The 19615-nt window shown below is 39.8% G+C and overlaps 1 protein-coding gene across 4 annotated transcripts in view; it reads left to right on the forward strand.

Moving 5' to 3' along the window:
* Positions 1-19615, forward strand: part of GPC3 (glypican 3) — a 460363-nt gene that overhangs the window by 230546 nt on the left and 210202 nt on the right. For all 4 annotated transcript variants that reach the window (XM_086389256.1, XM_086389259.1, XM_086389257.1 and 1 more), the window contains one exon: positions 7989-8683. In XM_086389256.1, coding sequence (XP_086245382.1) covers positions 7989-8683 — 695 coding nt within the window. The remainder of the gene's footprint in view (positions 1-7988; positions 8684-19615) is intronic.

Here is a 19615-nt window from a genome sequence, read left to right on the forward strand (position 1 = left end):
TTATCTTATAATAACCTATAGAAATTCTTGAACTTGGGTGTCCTAGTCCTGTGATTTTGTAATTCTTCAGTGTTGTGATGTCTATTCTGGGTCTTTTGCCTTTCCATATAAATTTTAGTATTGTTATCCACAAAATAACCTGCAAGGATTTTGACTGGTCTTCCATGGAATGTATAGACCATGTTTGGAAGAATTTACTTCATAATAATATTGAGCCTTTCTATTCATGAACAGAGAATATCTCTCCACTTATTCTTATACATATTTTATTAAAATTGTATCTAAGCTTTCCATTGGGGATGGTAATGTAAATGATATTGTATTTCCCATTTGAAATACCAGTTCATCATTGTTGGTGTATAGAAAACAATTGACTTCTGTATATTAACTTTGTATCCTGCAACCGTGCTATATAAGATTATTAATTCAAGCAGAGTTTTACATCAATTCTTTGTGATGATCTATATAGACAAGCATGTCATTTTTGAACAAAGACAGCTTTATTTTTCCTTTCCAATCTGTGTATCTTTCATTTCTTTATCTTGTCTTAATGTGTTGCTGCTGCTGCTGCTAAGTCGCTTCAGTCGTGTCTGACTCTGTGCGACCCCATAGACGGCAGCCCACCAGGCTCCCGTCCCTGGGATTCTCCAGGCAAGAACACTGGAGTGGGTTGCCATTTCCTTCTCCAATGCATGAAAGTGAAAAGTGAAAGTGAAGTCACTCAGTCATTTCTGACTCTTCGCAACCCCATGGACTGCAGCCTACCAGGCTCCTCCGCCCATGGGATTTTCCAGGCGAGAGTACTGGAGTGGGTTGCCATTGCCTTCTCCGGTCTTAATGTGTCAGGTAGGACTTTAAATATGATATTAAATAGAAGCACTAAAAGGGACATCCTTGCCTTGTTCCCTTATCTTAAGTTAGGGAGCAAGCCTCTAATTCCTCACCATTAAGTATGATATTAGCTGTAAATTACTTTATCAAGTAGAGAAATTTCCCCTCTATTTCTAGTTAACTGAAAGTTTTTATCATGAATGGTGTTGGATTTTGGTAAATGTTTTTTCTGTACCTATTGGTACAATTTTTTATAGCCCTTTAATATGATGGATTATATGAACTGATTTACTAATATTTTATTGTGGGTTTTTGTATTTATATTTGTGAGAAATATTGGTATCTATCTTTCCTTTCTTATAATGCCTTTATCTGGTTTTGGTTTTAGGGTAATGATGGTCTTACAGAATGAATTAGGAAATGTTCTCTCTGCTTGTATTTCCTGGAAGAGATTGTGTAGAGTTGGTATTCTTTCTTCCTTAAATGTTTGATAGAATTCACCTGCGAAACCATCTGGACCTGCATTGCTTTTGGAAGTTTATTAATTGATCACTTAATTTCTCTGATGAACAGAGAATAATTCAGTTTGCCTATTTGTCATTTTGTAAGTTTTGGTGCCTTTTGTCTTTTAAGCAATTGGTGGTGCATTTTATCAAGTGCACCAAGTCGTGGGACATAGAGTTGTTCATAATATTCATATATTATCCTATTAATATCCATATAATTATTAATAATGACCCCCCTTTCATTTCTAATATTAATAAATTATATCTTTTGTTTTCTTCTTGATTAGCCTGGCCAGGTATTTTAAAATTTTATCTTTTCAAAGAACTAGCTTTTTGTTTCGTTGGATTTATCTATGATATTTATTTTCAGTTTCACTGAATTTTGCCCTAATTTTTTATAATTTGTATTCTTTTACTTGCTTTAGGTTTATATTGCTCTTAATTCTCTAGTTTTGTTTGGTGAAATCTTAAATTTATTGATCTGAGATCTTTTTTCCTTTTCTAATATAAGCATTCAATGCTACAAATTTCCCTCTAAACACTGCCTTTGCTACATAACACAAATTTCAGTAAGTTTAATGGTCATTTTCATTTAGTTAAACATTTAAAAAAATTTCTCTTAAGACATTTTTTGTCCCATATGTTGTACTGAAATGTGTTGTTTACTTTGCAGAGGATTGGATATTGTCTTACCTTTCTGTTATTGACTTGTAATTTAAATTCATTGAGTGGGCTAAGAACATTATTTGTATGATTTCTGAGCTTTTAAATTTGTTAAGGTGTATTTTATGGCCAAGTGTTACAGTCTGTTTTGCTGAATGTTACATGTAAGCTTGAGAATGTATATTCTGCTGTTGATGGATGAATTACCCTATAAGTGTCAATTAGATCTAGTTCATTGATGATGCTAATCAGTTCAACCATGTCTTTAGTCAGTTTCTGCATGATGGATTTATTAGGTATTGATAGATGGGTGCTGATGTCTCCAACTATAATTGTGGGTTTGTATATATAAGAATTACGTCTTTTTGGAGAATTGACCCTTCAGATTATGTGACACCCTTTTTTATTCCTGATAATATTCCTTCTTCCAAAGTGTGCTCTGAAACTAATTTGGCTATTCCAGTTTTTTCTGTCTGGTGTTAGTATGATATGTCTTTCTTCATCCCTTTATCTGTATCTTTATATTGAAGATGTGTTACCTTAGATAATCTACAGTTGGGTTTTATTTTTATGTTTATTCTGATCATCTCTATCTTTTACTTTTTGTATTTAAACCATTCACATTTAAAGTGATTAGTGAGGTAATGTGTTAATATTCATCATTTATAAATGCTTTTTGTTTATTGCACATATTATTTGTTTTGGTTATTTTTAATCTTCTCTTTTTTTGCCTTCTCAGGCTTTAACTGAAGCCTGAGATATATGATTCCATCTCGATTATGCTTCATTTTGAAAATTTTTAGTGGTTCCTGTCAAGTTTGCAATATGCTTTCTAAACTACTTTAAGTCCAATTTCAAGTCTACACTAAATTGCTTCACCGGTAGTTCGAGTGCCTTATAATATTCATTTTACTTATCCATATACTATAATCACTGATACGTTATTGCTGTTATTACTTTGAACAAAGTTATATGTTAAATCATTGTTTTAAAAAAAGAAAAGGTTTTATTTTGCCCTTATATATATATATATATATATATATATATATATATATATTCCTTCTCTGATGCTCTTCCTTTCTTTATTTAGATCTGATTTTCTGGCTTATATACTTTTCTAGAAAAACATATTTTTTACATTTTTTTGCAAGCCATATCTACTGATGACAAATTTCTTCCGTTCTTGTTTGTCTGAGAAAGGTTTTTGTGTTCCTTTTTGATGGTAATTTTGCTGGAAAGAGAATTCTAGCTTGTTGTTTTTTCTTTCAATGCAAGATATTTCCTTTTACTCTCTTCTTTCTTGGATGATTTCTGATGAGATGTTCAACATAATTCTTATCCTGTTCCTTTATAGGTAAGATGATTTTCTTTCTTCCTCTGGCTTCTTGGAAAATTTTCTCTTTGTCTTTGATTTTTTACCATTTGAATATGATATGCCTTAGAGCAGGTACTTTGGTATTCAACCTGCTTGTAACTCTGAGTTTCATGGGTCTGTGGATGGTATCTATTATGAATTTTGTGAAATTTTTGGTATCATTTCCTCAAATATTTCTTTTGCTCTCTTTTGTCTTTCTTCTCTTTCTATAATTGCAATTATACATATGTTACAGATTTTGATTTTTCCCACAGTTCTTGGATGTTCCTTTTTGTGTCTTGTTTTTTTCTCGCCATATTTTCATTTGGGAAGTTTATATCACCATTTCTTTAAGCTCCCTGGTTCTTTCCTTGGTCGTTTCCAGTATACTGATAAGCCCATGAAAGGCATACTTTATTTCTGTTTGTGTTTTCTATAAGACTGCTTTATTCTTAAGGCCTTGAAGGGAACTCAATGGTTTATTTATTCTTCTCTCCAAATGATGTATGGCAAAACCAATACAATATTGTAAAGTAATTAACCTCCAATTAAAATAAATAAATTTATACTAAAAAAAAAAAAGAAGTCCAGTCTTCTACTGAAAAGACCCTTGGTCTGGGTCTGAATAAAGAAACATCTGCACCAAGTACTAAGGACAGTCATTTTGCTCTGGTGATAGGATATATGTCCTGGGTTAATAGGGGACAAGTTATTGATTCGTTTAAAGAGAGGTGATAGTTTGATTGCACACTTTACATACCAAACCATATTGGAAAGTTGTGTCCCCTTTGGAGCAACATATTTTAAGAAGGAAGTTGGTAACAGTAAAATGTGTCCAAAATGGGTGACCAGGATAGTGATAGGGGTATTAGTAAATCTAGAAACCTTGCTATATTTGGATGTGTATTAATTTATCAGATGTCTTTATCTGTATCATCTGTCTTTCTATATATAGTGTTAAAAATAGAATGTTTTCTGTTTGGTGCCAAATTTTTCATAATATCTCTGATTTTACATTGTTCTAATTTTTCCTGGATATAATGCTTGACTTTTTCCCAGGAAAGAGACAGAGGAAAACCTCCCCTAGCATAAGTGTACCTTATTATCTGACCAAAAAAAATCAGTAGGCTGAACATTTTTTGCAGTAATTCTAGCTCTTGGCTTCATTTCAGGAAACCTCAAGTTGCCAACTTCAAGCTGAGCGTCACTTTTCACCTGGTGTTGGTTCCTCTACGTCCCCAAGGAGTCTTTGCTTGAGTAGTTATGGTTTGGGCTGTTGTCCTGTGATATAGAAGTAAGGGGGTTGGGTAAAACCCAGAGATGTGCTAAGTGGATTCTGAGCTGTGAAAGTTGGAGCAGGGAGCACATGTGAGTTTGAGGTTGCATATGAACCCCTAGCCCTTTCCCCCTGCAATATGTGTTGTTATTATTATTTCTGGAGAAGAGTTCGTGATCTTTTATAATTTTCTTTTCCTGTTGATCCAGCAGTGCTAGTAACAGAAACTTAAAACAGTTATGGCATATAGTGTATGGAATTTCACGGTCATATATCTTGCACATTAGAGAATAAATGTACTGTGCCAAAGATGAAATTTGCCTTGTAGAGAATTCATTTTAGGGTAGCTTCAATGACTGAGATCCACAGGGTAGCATCTCAGCAGCCGTCTTCCTTCTCTGACCTTATGCAGCCCCAAGACAAAGGTGAAAGTACAATTGGCTTTAGCTGCAATTTCTCCCAGTACTTTTCCATTCGGAGAGGAGAAGCCGATAGAAATATAATGAGCTTAAAAATGAACTTGACTTTCAAAGACTTTTGAGAATGTGTGTGTTTGGCCATATGGCTGAGGACAGCTAGAGTGAAACCATTGCTGCGAGACAGTAGTTTGAGTTGACTACTTCTGCTTTGCATGACTGTGGGAAAGTGCTTAAATTCTGCTTGCCTCAGTTTCATCATCTATAAAGTGGGGACTGCAAAACCAAACTCAGAAGATTGTGGTAAAAAGTGGATATTGTAATATACTTGGAAATGCTTTGTAAATGCTATGCATGCCTTTTCAGTTGCTACAGTCATGTCTGACTTGACTGTAGCCTGCCATGCTGTCTGTCCATGGGATTCTCCAGACAAGAATACTCAAGTGGGTTGCCATCCCCTTCTTCAGGGGATCTTCCCAACCCAGGGATCGAAGCTGCATTTCCTTTCTCCTGTGACTCCTGCATTGCAGGCGGATTCTTTACCACTGAGCTACCAGGAAAGCCCCGCTTATAAGGTATATGGTATAGCATTTAAGGGCTTCCCAGGTGGCGCTAGCCACCAGTAGTCATATATGGGTGTGAAAGCTGGACCATAAAGAAGGCTGAGCATTGAAGCATTGATGCTTTTGAACTGTGGCATTGGAGAAGACTCTTGAGAGTCTCTTGGACAGCAAGGAGATCCAATCGGTCAATCCTGAAGGAAATCAACCCTGAATATTCATTGAAAGGACTGATGCTTAAGCTGAAGCTCCAATACTTTGACCACCCGTTGGGAAGAACTGACTCATTTGTAAAGACCTTGATGCTGGAAAGATTGAAGGCAGGAGGAGAAGGGGATGACAGAGGATGAGATGTTTGGATGGCATCTCTGACTTGATGGACATGAGTTTGAGCAAGCTCCAGGAGTTGGTGATGGACAGGGGAGCCTGGTGTGCTACAGTCCATGGGGTCACAAAGAGTTGGACACGACTGAGTGACTGAACAACAACAGGTGGCGCTAGTGGTAAAGAATCTGCCTGCCAATGCAGAGTTCAGTCCCCAGGTCGGAAAGATCCCCTGGAGTAGGAATGGCTACCCACTCCAGTATTCTTGTCTGCAGAGTCCCACGGACAGAGGAGCCTGGTGGGCTACAGTCCATGGGGTTGCAGAGAGTCAAGCATAACTGAAGCAACTGAGCATGCACACACATACCTTATACTTTCAAGACAAGGACAGTATATTATTTATCCCCATCTACTTAGCACTTATATACCCCTAGAACCTAGCACAGAGTCTAGTATTAATAGAGGATTGGTAGCTAAAATTAATGAATAGTTTTAAATCTTCAAATTTCTGATGATTTTGAAGAATTAATTGACTGGTCCTTTGGATTGCATTAGAAAATCTCTTCAATTCATTCAATGTTTAGATTCAAGGATTGAGAATAGTGTATGAGGTTAAGAAGAGATTGTTATAGATAAGCTTTCCAAGAAGTTCTTAATATTCTAAACAACAAAAATCACAAATGAACATTTAGCAATTGATGAAAATGAAGATTCTTTCTCAAGTGGGCTTGGAAACCCAGTAGAATTGCTCTGGCATCTACTCAACATTTCTGGGCATGGTCATAAACCCAAGGGAAGACTCTAGTATGCGCGTTCTACTTTGTGAGGGGTCTGGGGCAGATGGTGGTGGTACAACCTAGAGCTCACTTCTGCCACAGATGACTGAGGTGTTTGGCTAAGTGATCCCAAGGAGCAGTTGGAATGCAGTCTCCCTAGGTAGTCTGAAAATGGTAATAATTTGATTTTTCAAGGCTCCTGAAATGGCATCATTTTGGGGTACATCTGTTGTGGACCTCTGTTCTTTGGAAGGAAATGAAAGTGCTAAGTTAATTTTAAAAGTCTTGGGAAACTTGATTATTTTTGTTTTTAAGCTATGTCTTATTTCTTGAAAAATCTGTTATTGTTGTTTTTCTTTCCCTCATAAGAAATGCAGAACTCTGATTATTTGGGATAAATTGTGTCTAGAGGGCTTCAGTTTGGAGAAAATGGGATGGTGACATTATTACTTTCTCTCTCAAACCAGTGACACGAATCAGGCCTTATGCCAAGGGTTAGGGGCAGCAGATGTAATCCTGAACCCCTAGTCTCTGTAGAGTGGATAAGGCTTCCAAGCCATGTGGAAGCCGAACTTACCAAGGAAACTTAGCTATTATCCTTCCAGATGTTCAGCTTGCAAATAGCAGAGGTGTTATTTTCAGTATCAAATGTATAGATAAGTACATGCCTTGTTTTTTCCATCCTGATACCGTTTAGGGGATAAATTCCATTTTCAGGTCTGGCAATCTGTCAGATAGCTCCGTTTAAAGTTATCTACCAAAATGATTAAATTGGTGATAGCTTTTATTCTTGGCTAAGAACTTGTCTTTCCTCCAGAGATGAACAGGCTTGAATCGTTATGTGAGTTTATATAGTATATGGTTGGTTGTCAAATATTTATCTTTGTCTAAAAATGAAATAAATGTCTTGAAATACAATTTCTTTTTAACTGAATAAATCAATGAGAGAAAAAGAACTTCTCATTTAGCCAATTTTTAATCGCTATTTTTATGAGAGGCCAGAATGTTAACTGAATCCTGACTTTCGTCATTTGAAATATAATTTGTGTGTTTAAGAATTTATGTTCACATCAAGGTTTGGACTTCATGTTCAGAAAAGAAAATTGATTTATAGGAACAAACAACTGCAGGAGTAGAGGCAATTGCCAGAAGTAAACACGAGTCAATTATTTAAGGCAAATGGGACCTTAATCACCACAGCGATAGAGAAATCTCAAATTCAATTAAATACTGGACTTTCATGCTTTAATTTGTGGGCATTTCTATATCTCTTATTTTGCAGAGGCCTTTGAAATTGTCGTTCGCCACGCCAAGAACTACACCAATGCCATGTTCAAGAACAACTATCCGAGCCTGACCCCACAAGCTTTTGACTTTGTGGGTGAATTTTTCACTGATGTATCTCTCTACATCCTGGGTTCTGACATCAACGTGGACGACATGGTCAATGAATTGTTTGACAGCCTGTTTCCAGTCATCTATACCCAGCTGATGAACCCAGGCCTTCCAGAGTCCACCTTAGACATCAATGAGTGCCTCCGAGGGGCAAGGCGTGACCTGAAAGTATTTGGGAATTTCCCCAAGCTTATTATGACCCAGGTTTCCAAGTCACTGCAAGTCACTAGGATCTTCCTCCAGGCCCTGAATCTTGGAATTGAAGTGATCAACACAACCGATCACCTGAAGTTCAGTAAGGACTGTGGCCGAATGCTCACGAGGATGTGGTACTGCTCTTACTGCCAGGGACTGATGATGGTGAAGCCATGTGGCGGCTACTGCAATGTGGTCATGCAGGGCTGTATGGCAGGTGTGGTGGAGATTGACAAGTACTGGAGAGAATACATCCTGTCTCTGGAAGAACTGGTGAACGGCATGTACAGAGTCTATGACATGGAGAATGTACTGCTTGGTCTCTTTTCTACGATCCATGACTCCATCCAGTACGTCCAGAAGAATGGAGGAAAGCTCACCACCACGGTGAGTACCATTCTACCGTTTTCCAAGGAATTGGATTCTATTCGGGGTGTGGTGGCATGGCCAGTAGGTGCCGTTGGAGAGAACTAAGAAAAATATGGGCAGGGATGATAGAGGGCCTGAATGTCCTCACAAAGCTGGGCAGTGCATTAAATCCACAGGTTATGGAGTCCAAAGCCTGGCTTTGCATTTTAGATCCATCTACTTTCTTGTTTTCAGACCTTGGTTATGAGGCTCTATATGAGCCTCATCTTGCTGATTGATAAAATAAAGATTAAAAAGAGTAACTTCTTCATTGGGAGTAACATGGGTTACAGTTCTTCAGTAATTATTAGTTATTGTTACCACTGCTGTTAGTTAACACAACATTCTCGACAACCCTGTGAGGTATGAGCTATTATCTCCATTTTGTAAACGAGGGAACTGAAGCTCAGGGAAACAGAAACTTGACCAAGGGCACCCAGCTATAGTTAATGAAAGAGCCATGATTCACAAATTGATCAGGTGTCCTTTTAATTAGGTTATCACCAGTTTCTCTGGTTCTGATTTCACTCTTGTGCTCTTAATCACATTACTATTTTGAGTAACGGAGAAGGCAATGATACCCCACTCCAGTACTCTTGCCTGGGAAATCCCATGGACAGAGGAGCCTGGTGCACTTCTGTCTATGGGGTCGCACAGAGTCGGACATGACTGAAGTGACTTAGCAGCAGCAGCATTTTGAGTAGTTGATTTGCGATGTTAGTTTTGATGTGCATTTTGAGTAGTGTCTTTAGAAGTAGGAAACCCAGTTAGAACCTACTAACTAAAGCTACAAATGAATGAGGCAAAACATTCATATCTTCCACCAGTTGTTTCTGCAGCCTTGATTCATACCAGTGTAAGCCTGATGGTATTTGTATTGGGGTGGGACAGTTCTGTGAGGGAGCAGCTTGCTTGCTTTCAGTCAGACATTATTAGTTACATTGTACCTGCTAAGCTAGGATGCACACATTCAGAACCACAGGAGCACACACTTTTCAATACAGAAAAGAACATAGAGCCAAGAGCTCTCACTAAGGTTATAGTGACTAACTCCTGAATGTTGTCAGCTTTGTTGAAGGAGGTGGCAGAATCATCTAATACACTAGCCTTGTTGGGATCCTACCATCACCAGTTTACATAAAATTATGTCACAGTAATCCATGGGATAGATCCTAATATTATCCCCATTTTACACAGGAGTAGATGAAGCCAGCTTCAGAGCTGGCTTATGAGTAAATATTAAAAATAACTAAGGTCATGGCATCTGGCCCCATTACTGCATGGCAAATAGAAGAGGAAAAGGTGGAAGTAGTGACAGATTTCCTCTTCTTGGGCTCCAAAATCACTGCGGATGGTGACTGCAGCCATGAAATCAGAAGATGATTGCTTCTTGGCAGGAAAGTGATGACAAACCTAGACAGTGTGTTGAAAAGCAGAGACATCACTCTGCTGACAAAGGTCCGTATAGTCAAGGCTACGATCTTTCCAGTGATCATGAACGGTTGTGAGAGCTGGTCTGCAAAGAAGGCAGAATGCTGAGGAATTGATTCCTTCAAACTGTGGTACTGGAGAAGACCCCTGAAAGTCCCTTGAACAGCAAGGAGTTCAAACCAGTCAATCTTAAGAGAGATCAGCCCTGAATATTCACTGGAAGGACTGATGCTGAAGCTCCAGTGTTGTGGTCATCTGACATTCACAGGTGACTCATTGGAAAAGTCCCTGATGCTGGGAAAGATTAAGGGCAGAATGAGAAGAGGGCATCAGAGGATGAGATGGCTGGATGGCATCAATGATGTGAGGAATATGAACTAGGGCAAACTCTGGGAGATGGTGAGGGACAAGGAGGCCTGGCGTGCTGCAGTCCATGGGGTTGCAAAGAGTCAGACACAGCAACAAGATGAAGCTTAGTGGCTCAGCTGGTAAAGAATCTGCCTGCAGTGCGGGACACCTGGGTTTGATCCCTGGGTTGGGATGATCCCCTGGAGAAGGGAAAGGCTACCCACTCCAGTATTCTGGCCTGGAGAATTCCATGGACTGTATAGTCCACAGGGCGCAGAGTCAGACACGACTGAGCGACTTTCACTTCACTTCACAGAGCCTAAATACCTTGCCCCGACATCAAAGCTAGTTAAATGGCAGTGGGGAAACTGGGATTCCAACCCTGGGTTGTTGCCTTGCTTGATTCATGCTCTTACCTTCTATGCAGTGCAACTGCTGTGTACTCTGAACCATCGCTTACCCAGAATGTGGAGGGCAGCTTAGGCCATTTAGCCCTGTCCTTAAGCTCTGCAAGTACGAAATGATAGGGGTAATTGGTTTCTTTGGTGAATTAAACAAGAAAGGAGAACAAAAAATGATTCAACCCACAGGATGGCTACTCACAGAGCCGCTCTAATTGTCCCATTCAGAATGTTAGCCATTTAAAACACATTTGCTGAGAAAATATTTTATAGTAAAATGAACAGAAATGTCCTAGCAGTAGTGTTCTTCAGTGGTTAATTATTCCTCTGATTGCTTTATAATTCGAGGCCAGATTCTTGGGCCTTAAACAAAAGTAAATCTCAGAGAATTAGAAAAATGAAAAGCCAGTGCATTCGTATGTTCATTTCACCTGATGTTCGTTGAGGGCCCTCTATGTGTCCGACACAAAGCAAGAGTGCCAGGGGTGTGGAAATGTCTTCAATAAGAGGAAAAACAAGAAGATAACATTAAAGACAGAGTATGGGAGGCTTTAAAGTTTGCCTCTGATGTTGGTCACTTTGACAGCAACATTTTGAAAACTGATATTGGTCACTTTGACAGCAACATTTTGAAAACTGATGTTGGTCACTTTGACAGCAACATTTTGAAAACATGTTTTCTTCTCTAGTTATTTTCAACACAGAAAAAAAGGTGGGGTGGAGCTGGTAGTGGATTGAGTCCACTATTTTGATCAGGCTCTAGACATGAAAGTTTACTTAGTGAACATTTCTTAAGCATTTGCTCTATTCATGGCACTTTGCCAGGTGCTGGGTACTCGATGGCCCCAGACATAGTTCTTAAGTCTTTAAAAGGTCAGTTTAGCTTTGTTGACAGACGGACGTGTAACTGAATAATTTTCAGCACAGTGAACATCTCACTGTAATGTGAATCTTAGAAGGCCTGAAAGAGATTACCTAGTCCAGTCCCTTTGATTTTACAAATGAAAAAATAAAGTTCAGAGAGGCTTGCCCACAGTTATATAGTTAGTGGAAGAGCCAGAAGTAGGGTCCAAGGTCTGCTGCTGCTACAGTCGAGCACTCTTTCCACCACACTGATCTGTCTCCCATAAGACCCTCCCAGATTTTCACTCAAAAAGCTCCGTTAGGATTCTGCAAAGACATCTTGAACTTAAATTGAACAGCTATTTTGGGGGTGCCAACCCTGCTGTATGTTAGGTGCACGTGGGAGCATCTGTGTGTGTGCACGTGTACACACACACACAGGGAGTACATTTCATGCCATTATCATTCAGGAAGAAAAGCCTTGGCTGTCAGGAGGTGCTCAGTGAGGCAGTCAGTCCCTTTCTGTTTTGGCCATTAAGGGCCTGATTGCTCCCAGCTCCCAGCTGGTTATGAGAGCGTGAAGTCTGTCTTCCCCAGGGAATGCATAAACTAGAACAGAAAGTGTATGTAAAGTCTGCCTTGTTAGTGGTTTATGATTGCCAGCTCTAAGTAATGTATACCAAATGGTGGGGGTGGGGAATCACGGTCCAGGTGTGATCCAGTATACTCTGTATGCCCCATCAAGGGGCCAGGTCATTCATTATGGGTGGTGAGGGGAAGTGAGGGCTGGGTGGATTGCAGAGCACTGTTCCCGTTAACAAAACCACAGAAGGCCCCCAAGCCTAAGCTCCTTGAAAACTAAGGCATTAATGAGATTCTGCTGCAGCACCCTCACCTTCCGCTTGTGATCAAATGTGAGACCCGGCCAGTTAGTCCTGATTGAGGTTAAGTTGTGAGAGACCTCTGTGAAAATCAGCTCTTCCAGAGCTCTGTTAGGACAGCATTTTTAGCTAGCTATAAGCTGTGCATGAAGTCTGCCATGGGCTTACCCAGTGGCTCTGCAGTAAAGAATCCACCTACAGTGCAGAAGCCATGAAGTCTGCCAAGCAGGGACTGCTCATCTACCCCAGATCATGAAGGACATTTTGGTTTTATGGTGATGGACAGGGAGGCCTGGCGTGCTGTGATTCATGGGGTCGCAAAGAGTCGGACACGACTGAGTGACTGATCTGATCTGATCTGATCTGACGTGAGTGGGGCACTGTGAATTTTTTATAATTATGCCCTATTAGTGTTTCAGTTTTCCCTAAGATACTTTTCCATTCTTCAGACTACCAAGTGAAGACATGTGAGCAAATGTTAGGATGTTGTTCCTTGCTGCACACCTAGAGGTGGTAAGCATGTGGTTCTCAAACTTGACTCATCACCACAATCATCTAGGGAACTCATTAAACAGATTCCTGGAGCCCCTCCCCCTGCCCTGGGGATTCTGATACCATAGGTCTGTGCCAGAGAATTTGTCACTTAAAAAGTACTCCATTTGATTCTGATACTTCCTTGGAAGCAAATCCAGCCACCTTGTTTAGAAGATAAGACCCAGAGGTTGGAAGTGAATGACAATGGCAAAGCTGTGAGCACATCTATCAGATGGGGCTGATACTTGGGAATTCACTGAAATGGTAGGTTCAAAGTACCTGGCAGAGTTCGAGGCACATGGCAAGTACTAACTAAGCCGCAGTGCAGTACTCCTTCTACAGCGTGTTTCTAAGTGCCAAATGGATAATGAGTTTTTCTTAAACTTGTTTTTAAGTGCGAGGACATTTCATGTTATTTTAACCCAAAGAAGTGAATAAAAATACCAATATTTTATTGTGTGTTTATATGTGTGAGAGAGAGAAAGAGAGAAGAGGTGAGAGGAAGGTAAGGAAAGAGAAAAGTTTTACTGAAAAGTATTAACGATGGGACTGTAAATAGATCCATCTTGGTTCTTCATCTACATTTGTGAACTAGGTTAAATATCATGGCCCCAAGTGAGTACTGAGTAGGTCTTTAATAGTATTGAGGCATCATTTGGGTAGTATTTGAGAGTATTTGAGAGTGTCATTTTAAAATTTATCAGCACATTATTGAATTCCATACCTTATGGATATGCTCAGTCCTTCAGCTGTATCTGACTCTTTGCGACCCCATGGACAGGATTCTCCAGGCAAGAATATTGGAGCGGGTTGCCATTCCCTTCTCCAGGGGATCTACCTGACCTAGGGATTGAACCCGGGTTTCCTGCATTGCAGGCAGATTCTTTTCTGTCTGAGCCACCAGGGAAGCCCAGTAATCAGCATGTTGGATGTTTATTGCTAATTGAGAAAGTTTCCCAAGAATCTCTATGATTGGACTTACTTTCTTTACCCCCCTAAAGTAAATTGCTCATATGTCCTCACATGGCTGTTTGCACTTTTGTTTTTCCATTTTTACTTATGTACTTTCTTTATTGATTCATTTCAGAGTTTCTCAGCATTAGTGTTTCCTCTCCCACAATTTCATTACCTTGACTAGTTATGTGCTTCATTGAATGTTGTCCAAAACTGCAACCTTTTCTACCTTCTCTGTTTCTCCCCTTATTTCCTCACTTCAGTTCACTCGCTCAGTCATGTCCAGCTCCTTGTGACCCCATGGACTCTTCCCTGTCCATCACCAACTCCTGGAGCTTGCTCAAACTCAGGTTCATTGAGTCAGTCATGCCATCTAACCATCTCATCCTCTGTCAGCCCCTTCCCCTCCCAGCGTCAATCTTTCCCAGCATCAGGGTCTTTTCCACTGAGTCAATTCTTCCCAACAGGTGGCCAAAGTATTGGAGCTTCAGCATCAGTCCTTTCAATGAATATTCAGGACTGATTTCCTTTAGGGCTGACTGGTTTGATTTTACTGTCCAAGGGACTCTCAAGAGTCTTCTCCAACACCACAGCTCAAAAGTATCAGATTCTTCGGCACTCAGCTTTATTTATGGTCCAACTCTCACATCCATACATGACTACTGGAAAAACCATAGCCTTGAGTAGATGGACCTTTGTCAGCAAAGTAATGTCTCTGCTTTTTATGCTGTCTAGGTTGGTCATAGCTTTTCTTCCAGGGAGCAAGCATCTTTTAATTTCAAGACTGCAGTCACCATCTGTAGTGATTTTGGAGCCCCAGAAAAATAAAGTCTATCGTTGTTTCCATTGTTTCCCATGTATTTGCCATGAAGTGATGGGACTGGATGCCATGATATTAGGTTTTTTTTTTTTGAAAATTTCAGGTGTGTTTATTTTTTTTTTCCTTACAGAAACAGTTTTTTAGTTTTTAATGAATTTGTAAACAAAAAAGCTCCCAGTTCAAAATAAAAACAAAATCCCAGATCATATAGATGTTTACAGTGATTACATTTATCTAAGCAACATACATACATGTTCAGTTGTAAGATGTTAACTAAATTTCTGTGACAAATATGCGTTTTTTTTTTAATACCAAGAACATTATAGAGTTAATGCAGAGTCCTAAGGATAACCTAGTAGTCACTAAGTTTTTCTTTTCTTTTTTTTTTCAAGTTTCTGCTTATTTTATTTTATTTTTAAACTTTACAATATTGTATTAGTTTTACCAAAGATCTTAGTTTTTTTAATGTTGAGTTTTAAGGCAGCTTTTTCATTCTCCTCTTTTACTTTCATCAAAAGGCTCTTTAGTTCCTCTTCACTTTCTGCCATAGGGGTGGTGTCATCTGCATATCTGAGGTTATTGATATTTCTCCCGGCAACCTTGATTTGACTTTGTGCTTCATCCAGCCTGGCATTTTGCATGATGTACTCTGCATATAAGTTTAATAAGCAAGGTGACAATATACAGCCTTGATGTGCTCTTCATCAATTTGGAGCCAGTCTTTCCTCACTATGATATTCATTTTAGCACTGTCTGAAATAACATTCATCTCAGGGAACATTTAGTGAGTGTCCAATTGTGGAGCCACTAACAGACACAGGAGGTGCAAGAAGTGGCTGGAAAGATGACCGCGACTGTTGCTGTCCTCAGAAATCATTTGGCCAGGAGGTAGCAGAGCTGGGATTCAAAGCTGGATCTGTCAGACTCCAAAGCACATGCTTCTCACAATTTCTCTACATTGCTCTTTCAAATAGGTTCACTCTCTTCTCACCAAAATTTTCATTCCTTTACCACAGGCTATGTGGGTCTTGATTATCTTGTTTAATATCCTGTATTACTCTCTCCTGTTTTTACAGCTGCACAATCAGTTTGTGAATTCATTCTCCCTCCTTGGAGATTTCTCCTATAGTATTCCTCAATCAAGTGCTACAAAACATGAGATTTTTCGTCTCCGTAACATTTAAAGGCACAGAATAGTTTCTAGAGGAAGAATGAATGTCTTTGTAGGTGATGGAAGACCCAGTCACATGGTGAAACGACTTTGCCTAGAATCTGTATGCACTGTGCCAATGATGAGGGATGGATTATCTTGCCCCTGCAGTGTTTGGAGTCTGCCTGTTGTATCAACATACAGTTTTTAATGCATTTGTCTTTGATTCTGGACTTCGGTACACCCAGGTCTCCATTATGGAGTCTCCTTAATATTAGTAACACTGCCTACTGAGTACCTAACATATTCCAGTATTCAGGTACATCCATTTTCTTAGGTAGAATTTCTGAAGATATCTTCAGTGAAGTCAGTATTTATTTATGTGAGCTAGGAAGCTCTCGGGAAGATTCTCTGTTGATCCTCAATAATAATTCACTCTATCAAATTCTTATATTTTGCTGTCTATGTGAGTGACTGTAGCTCATCAGAATTTCCAAGATTAGCCCTACACTTTTGAAAGCTGAGGTTATTTCTCAGGTGTCAGAATGTCAGTGTTTTTCTCCTCATGCCATCACTTTGGACTTTCATTTTTTAGTCTCATATAGAGATACCTTGTCTGAATTCATACAAGCTGTTGTCAGTAGCAAGTGATTTCAAAGTGATAAAAACAAGTAAATGGCTCACTGCCTAATTACTGTCTGCAGGTCAGCATCTAGAACTGTGGCAAGCAGCTTTATTTCCATGAGGTCCATTTCTGGAGAGAGAAAAATGTTTACAGCATGCCATCTTTTTTTCGTTCACAATAAAAATAGCTTTAGTGATTCCCATGGGGAAAATATATAGTTTTAAAACATAGAGTACCTATTTATTGACAAGCCAAATACAAATGAAAAAATTTACATCACTTTCAGGCACCTAATGTTAATTTTGGGACACGTTTCAAACAGTGGTCACACAAGGGAAGCTCTTTATAATGCTTCATCTTGAAATTATGTATATTATGGGGCATATTAGGGAATCCAATGGGGTCCTCACAAATCTAGAATTACTTGCCTTTGCCTTGGCAAGAGTGGCACTGTGATTATATGTTCTGAATCTTTAGAAAGAAGTCTTCCCCCCTTGCTGTGGTCTCTGGAGTAATGTGGCAAGAAAGTATCCTCAAGAACTGTGAAACATCTGAGATTTTTACCCTGATTGCAAACTAACAAGTTACGCAGCCAGTATCATGGATGCTGGATAAGGACAGGAGACTCCAGCTCAGATATGCAGCACAGTTTACTTCTCACAACGAGAGCAGTAGCCAGAGTATTAGCATTTGTGCTGGGTCCCCAAGCCCCAGCTCCCACAGGGAAAGGCAAAGAGGACCAGATGACTCCTACGCACAGTGTGATGCATTACAGGAGAGGAGGCTTGAACTTCAGTTCAGTTCAGTTGCTAAGTCGTGTCTGACTCTTTGCGACCCCATGGACTGCAGCACATCAGGCCTCCCTGTCCATTGCCAACTCCGGGAGTTTACTCAAACTCATGTCCATTGAGTCGGTGATGCCATCCAACCGTCTCATCCTCTGTCATCCCCTTCTCCTCCCGCCTTCAATCTTTCCCAGCATCAGGGTCTTTTCTAATGAGTTAGCTCTTCGCATCAGGTGGCCGAAGTATTGGAGTTTCAGCTTCAACAACAGTCCTTCCAATGAATATTCAGGACTGATTTCCTTTAGGATGGACTGGTTGGATCTCCTTGCAGTCCAAGGGACTCTCAAGAGTCTTCTCCAACACCACAGTTCAAAAGCATCAATTCCTCAGCACTCAGCTTTCTTTATAGTCCAACTCTCGCATCCATACATGACTACTGGAAAAACCATAGCCTTGACTAGATGGACCTTTGTTGACAAAGTAATGTCTCTGCTTTTTAATATGCTGTCTAGGTTGGACATAACTTTTCTTCCAAGGAGTAAGCATCTTTTAATTTCATGGCTGCAGTCACCATCTGCAGTGATTTTGGAGCCCCCCAAAACAAAGTCTGACACTGTTTCCACTGTTTCCCCATCTGTTTTCCATGAAGTGATGGGACCGGATGCCATGATCTTAGTTTTCTGAATGTTGAGTTTTAAGCCAACTTTTTCACTCTCCTCTTTCACTTTCATCAAGAGGCTGTTTAGTTCTTCTTCCTTTTCTGCCATAAGGGTGGTGTCATCTGCATATCTGAGGTTATTGATATTTCTCCCAGCAATCTTTTTTTTAATTTATTTATTTTAATTGGAAGCTAATTACTTTACAATATTGTGGTGGTTTTTGCCATACGTTGACATGAAACAGCCATGAGTGTACATATGTTCCCCACCCTGAATCCCCCTCCCACCTCCTTCCCCATCCCATCCCTCGTGCTCATCTCAGTGCACCAGCCCTGAGCACTCTGTCTCACACATCGAACCTGGACTGGCGATCTGTTTCACATATAATAATATACATATTTCAATGCTATTGTCTCAAATCATCCCACCCTCACCTTCTCCCACAGAGTACAAAAGTCTGTTCTTTACATCTGTGTCTCTTTCGCTGTCTCGCATATAGGGTCATCATTATCATCTTTCTAAATTCCATATATATGCGTTAATATACTGAATTGCTGTTTTTCTTTCTGACTTACTTCGCTCTGTATAATAAACTCCAGTTTCATCCACCTCATTAGAACTGATTCAAATGCATTCTTTTTATTAGCTGAGTAATACTCCATTGTGTATATGTACCACAGCTTTATTATCCATTCGTCTGCCAATGGGCATCTAGGTTGCTTCCATGTCCTGGCTATTGTAAACAGTGCTGCAATGAACATTGTCTCCCAGCAATCTTGATTCCAGCCTGTGCTTCTTCCAGCCCAGCGTTTCTCATGATGTACTCTGCCTATAAGTTAAAAAAGCACGATGACAATATACAGCCTTGATGTACTCCTTTCCCAATTTGTAACCAGTCTCTTGTTCCATGTCCAGTTCTAACTGTTGCTTCCTGACCTGCATGGAGATTTCTCAAGAGGCAGGTAGGGTGGTCTGGAATCTCTTGAAGAATTTTCCATAGTTTGTGGTGATCCACACAGTCAAAGGATTTGGCGTAGTCAATAAAGCAGAAATAGATGTTTTGTGGAACTCTCTTGCTTTTTCTGTGATCCAGCGGATGTTGGCAATTTGATCTCTGGTTCCTCCGCCTTTTCTAAAACCAGCTTGAACATCTGGAAGTTCATAGTTCATGTACTGTTGTAGCCTGGCTTGGAGAATTTTGAGCATTACTTTACTAGCATGTGACATGAGAGCAATTGTGCAGTAGTTTGAGCATTCTTTGGCATTGCCTTTCTTTGGGATTGGAATGAAAACTGACTTTTTCCAGTCCTGTGGCCACTGCTGAGTTTTCCAAATTTGCTGGCATATTGAGTGCAGCACTTTCACAGCATCATCTTCTAGGATTTGAAATAGCTCAGCTGGAATTCCATCACCTCCACTAGCTTTGTTCGTAGTGATGCTTTCTAAGGCCAACTTGACTTCACATTCCAGGATGTCTGGC

The sequence above is a fragment of the Bos grunniens genome, chromosome X (assembly GCF_055505025.1).
Source record: "Bos grunniens cultivar Pamir isolate PY7600 chromosome X, Bosgru_T2T1.0, whole genome shotgun sequence".
In the NCBI taxonomy this organism is placed as follows: Eukaryota; Metazoa; Chordata; class Mammalia; order Artiodactyla; family Bovidae; genus Bos; species Bos grunniens.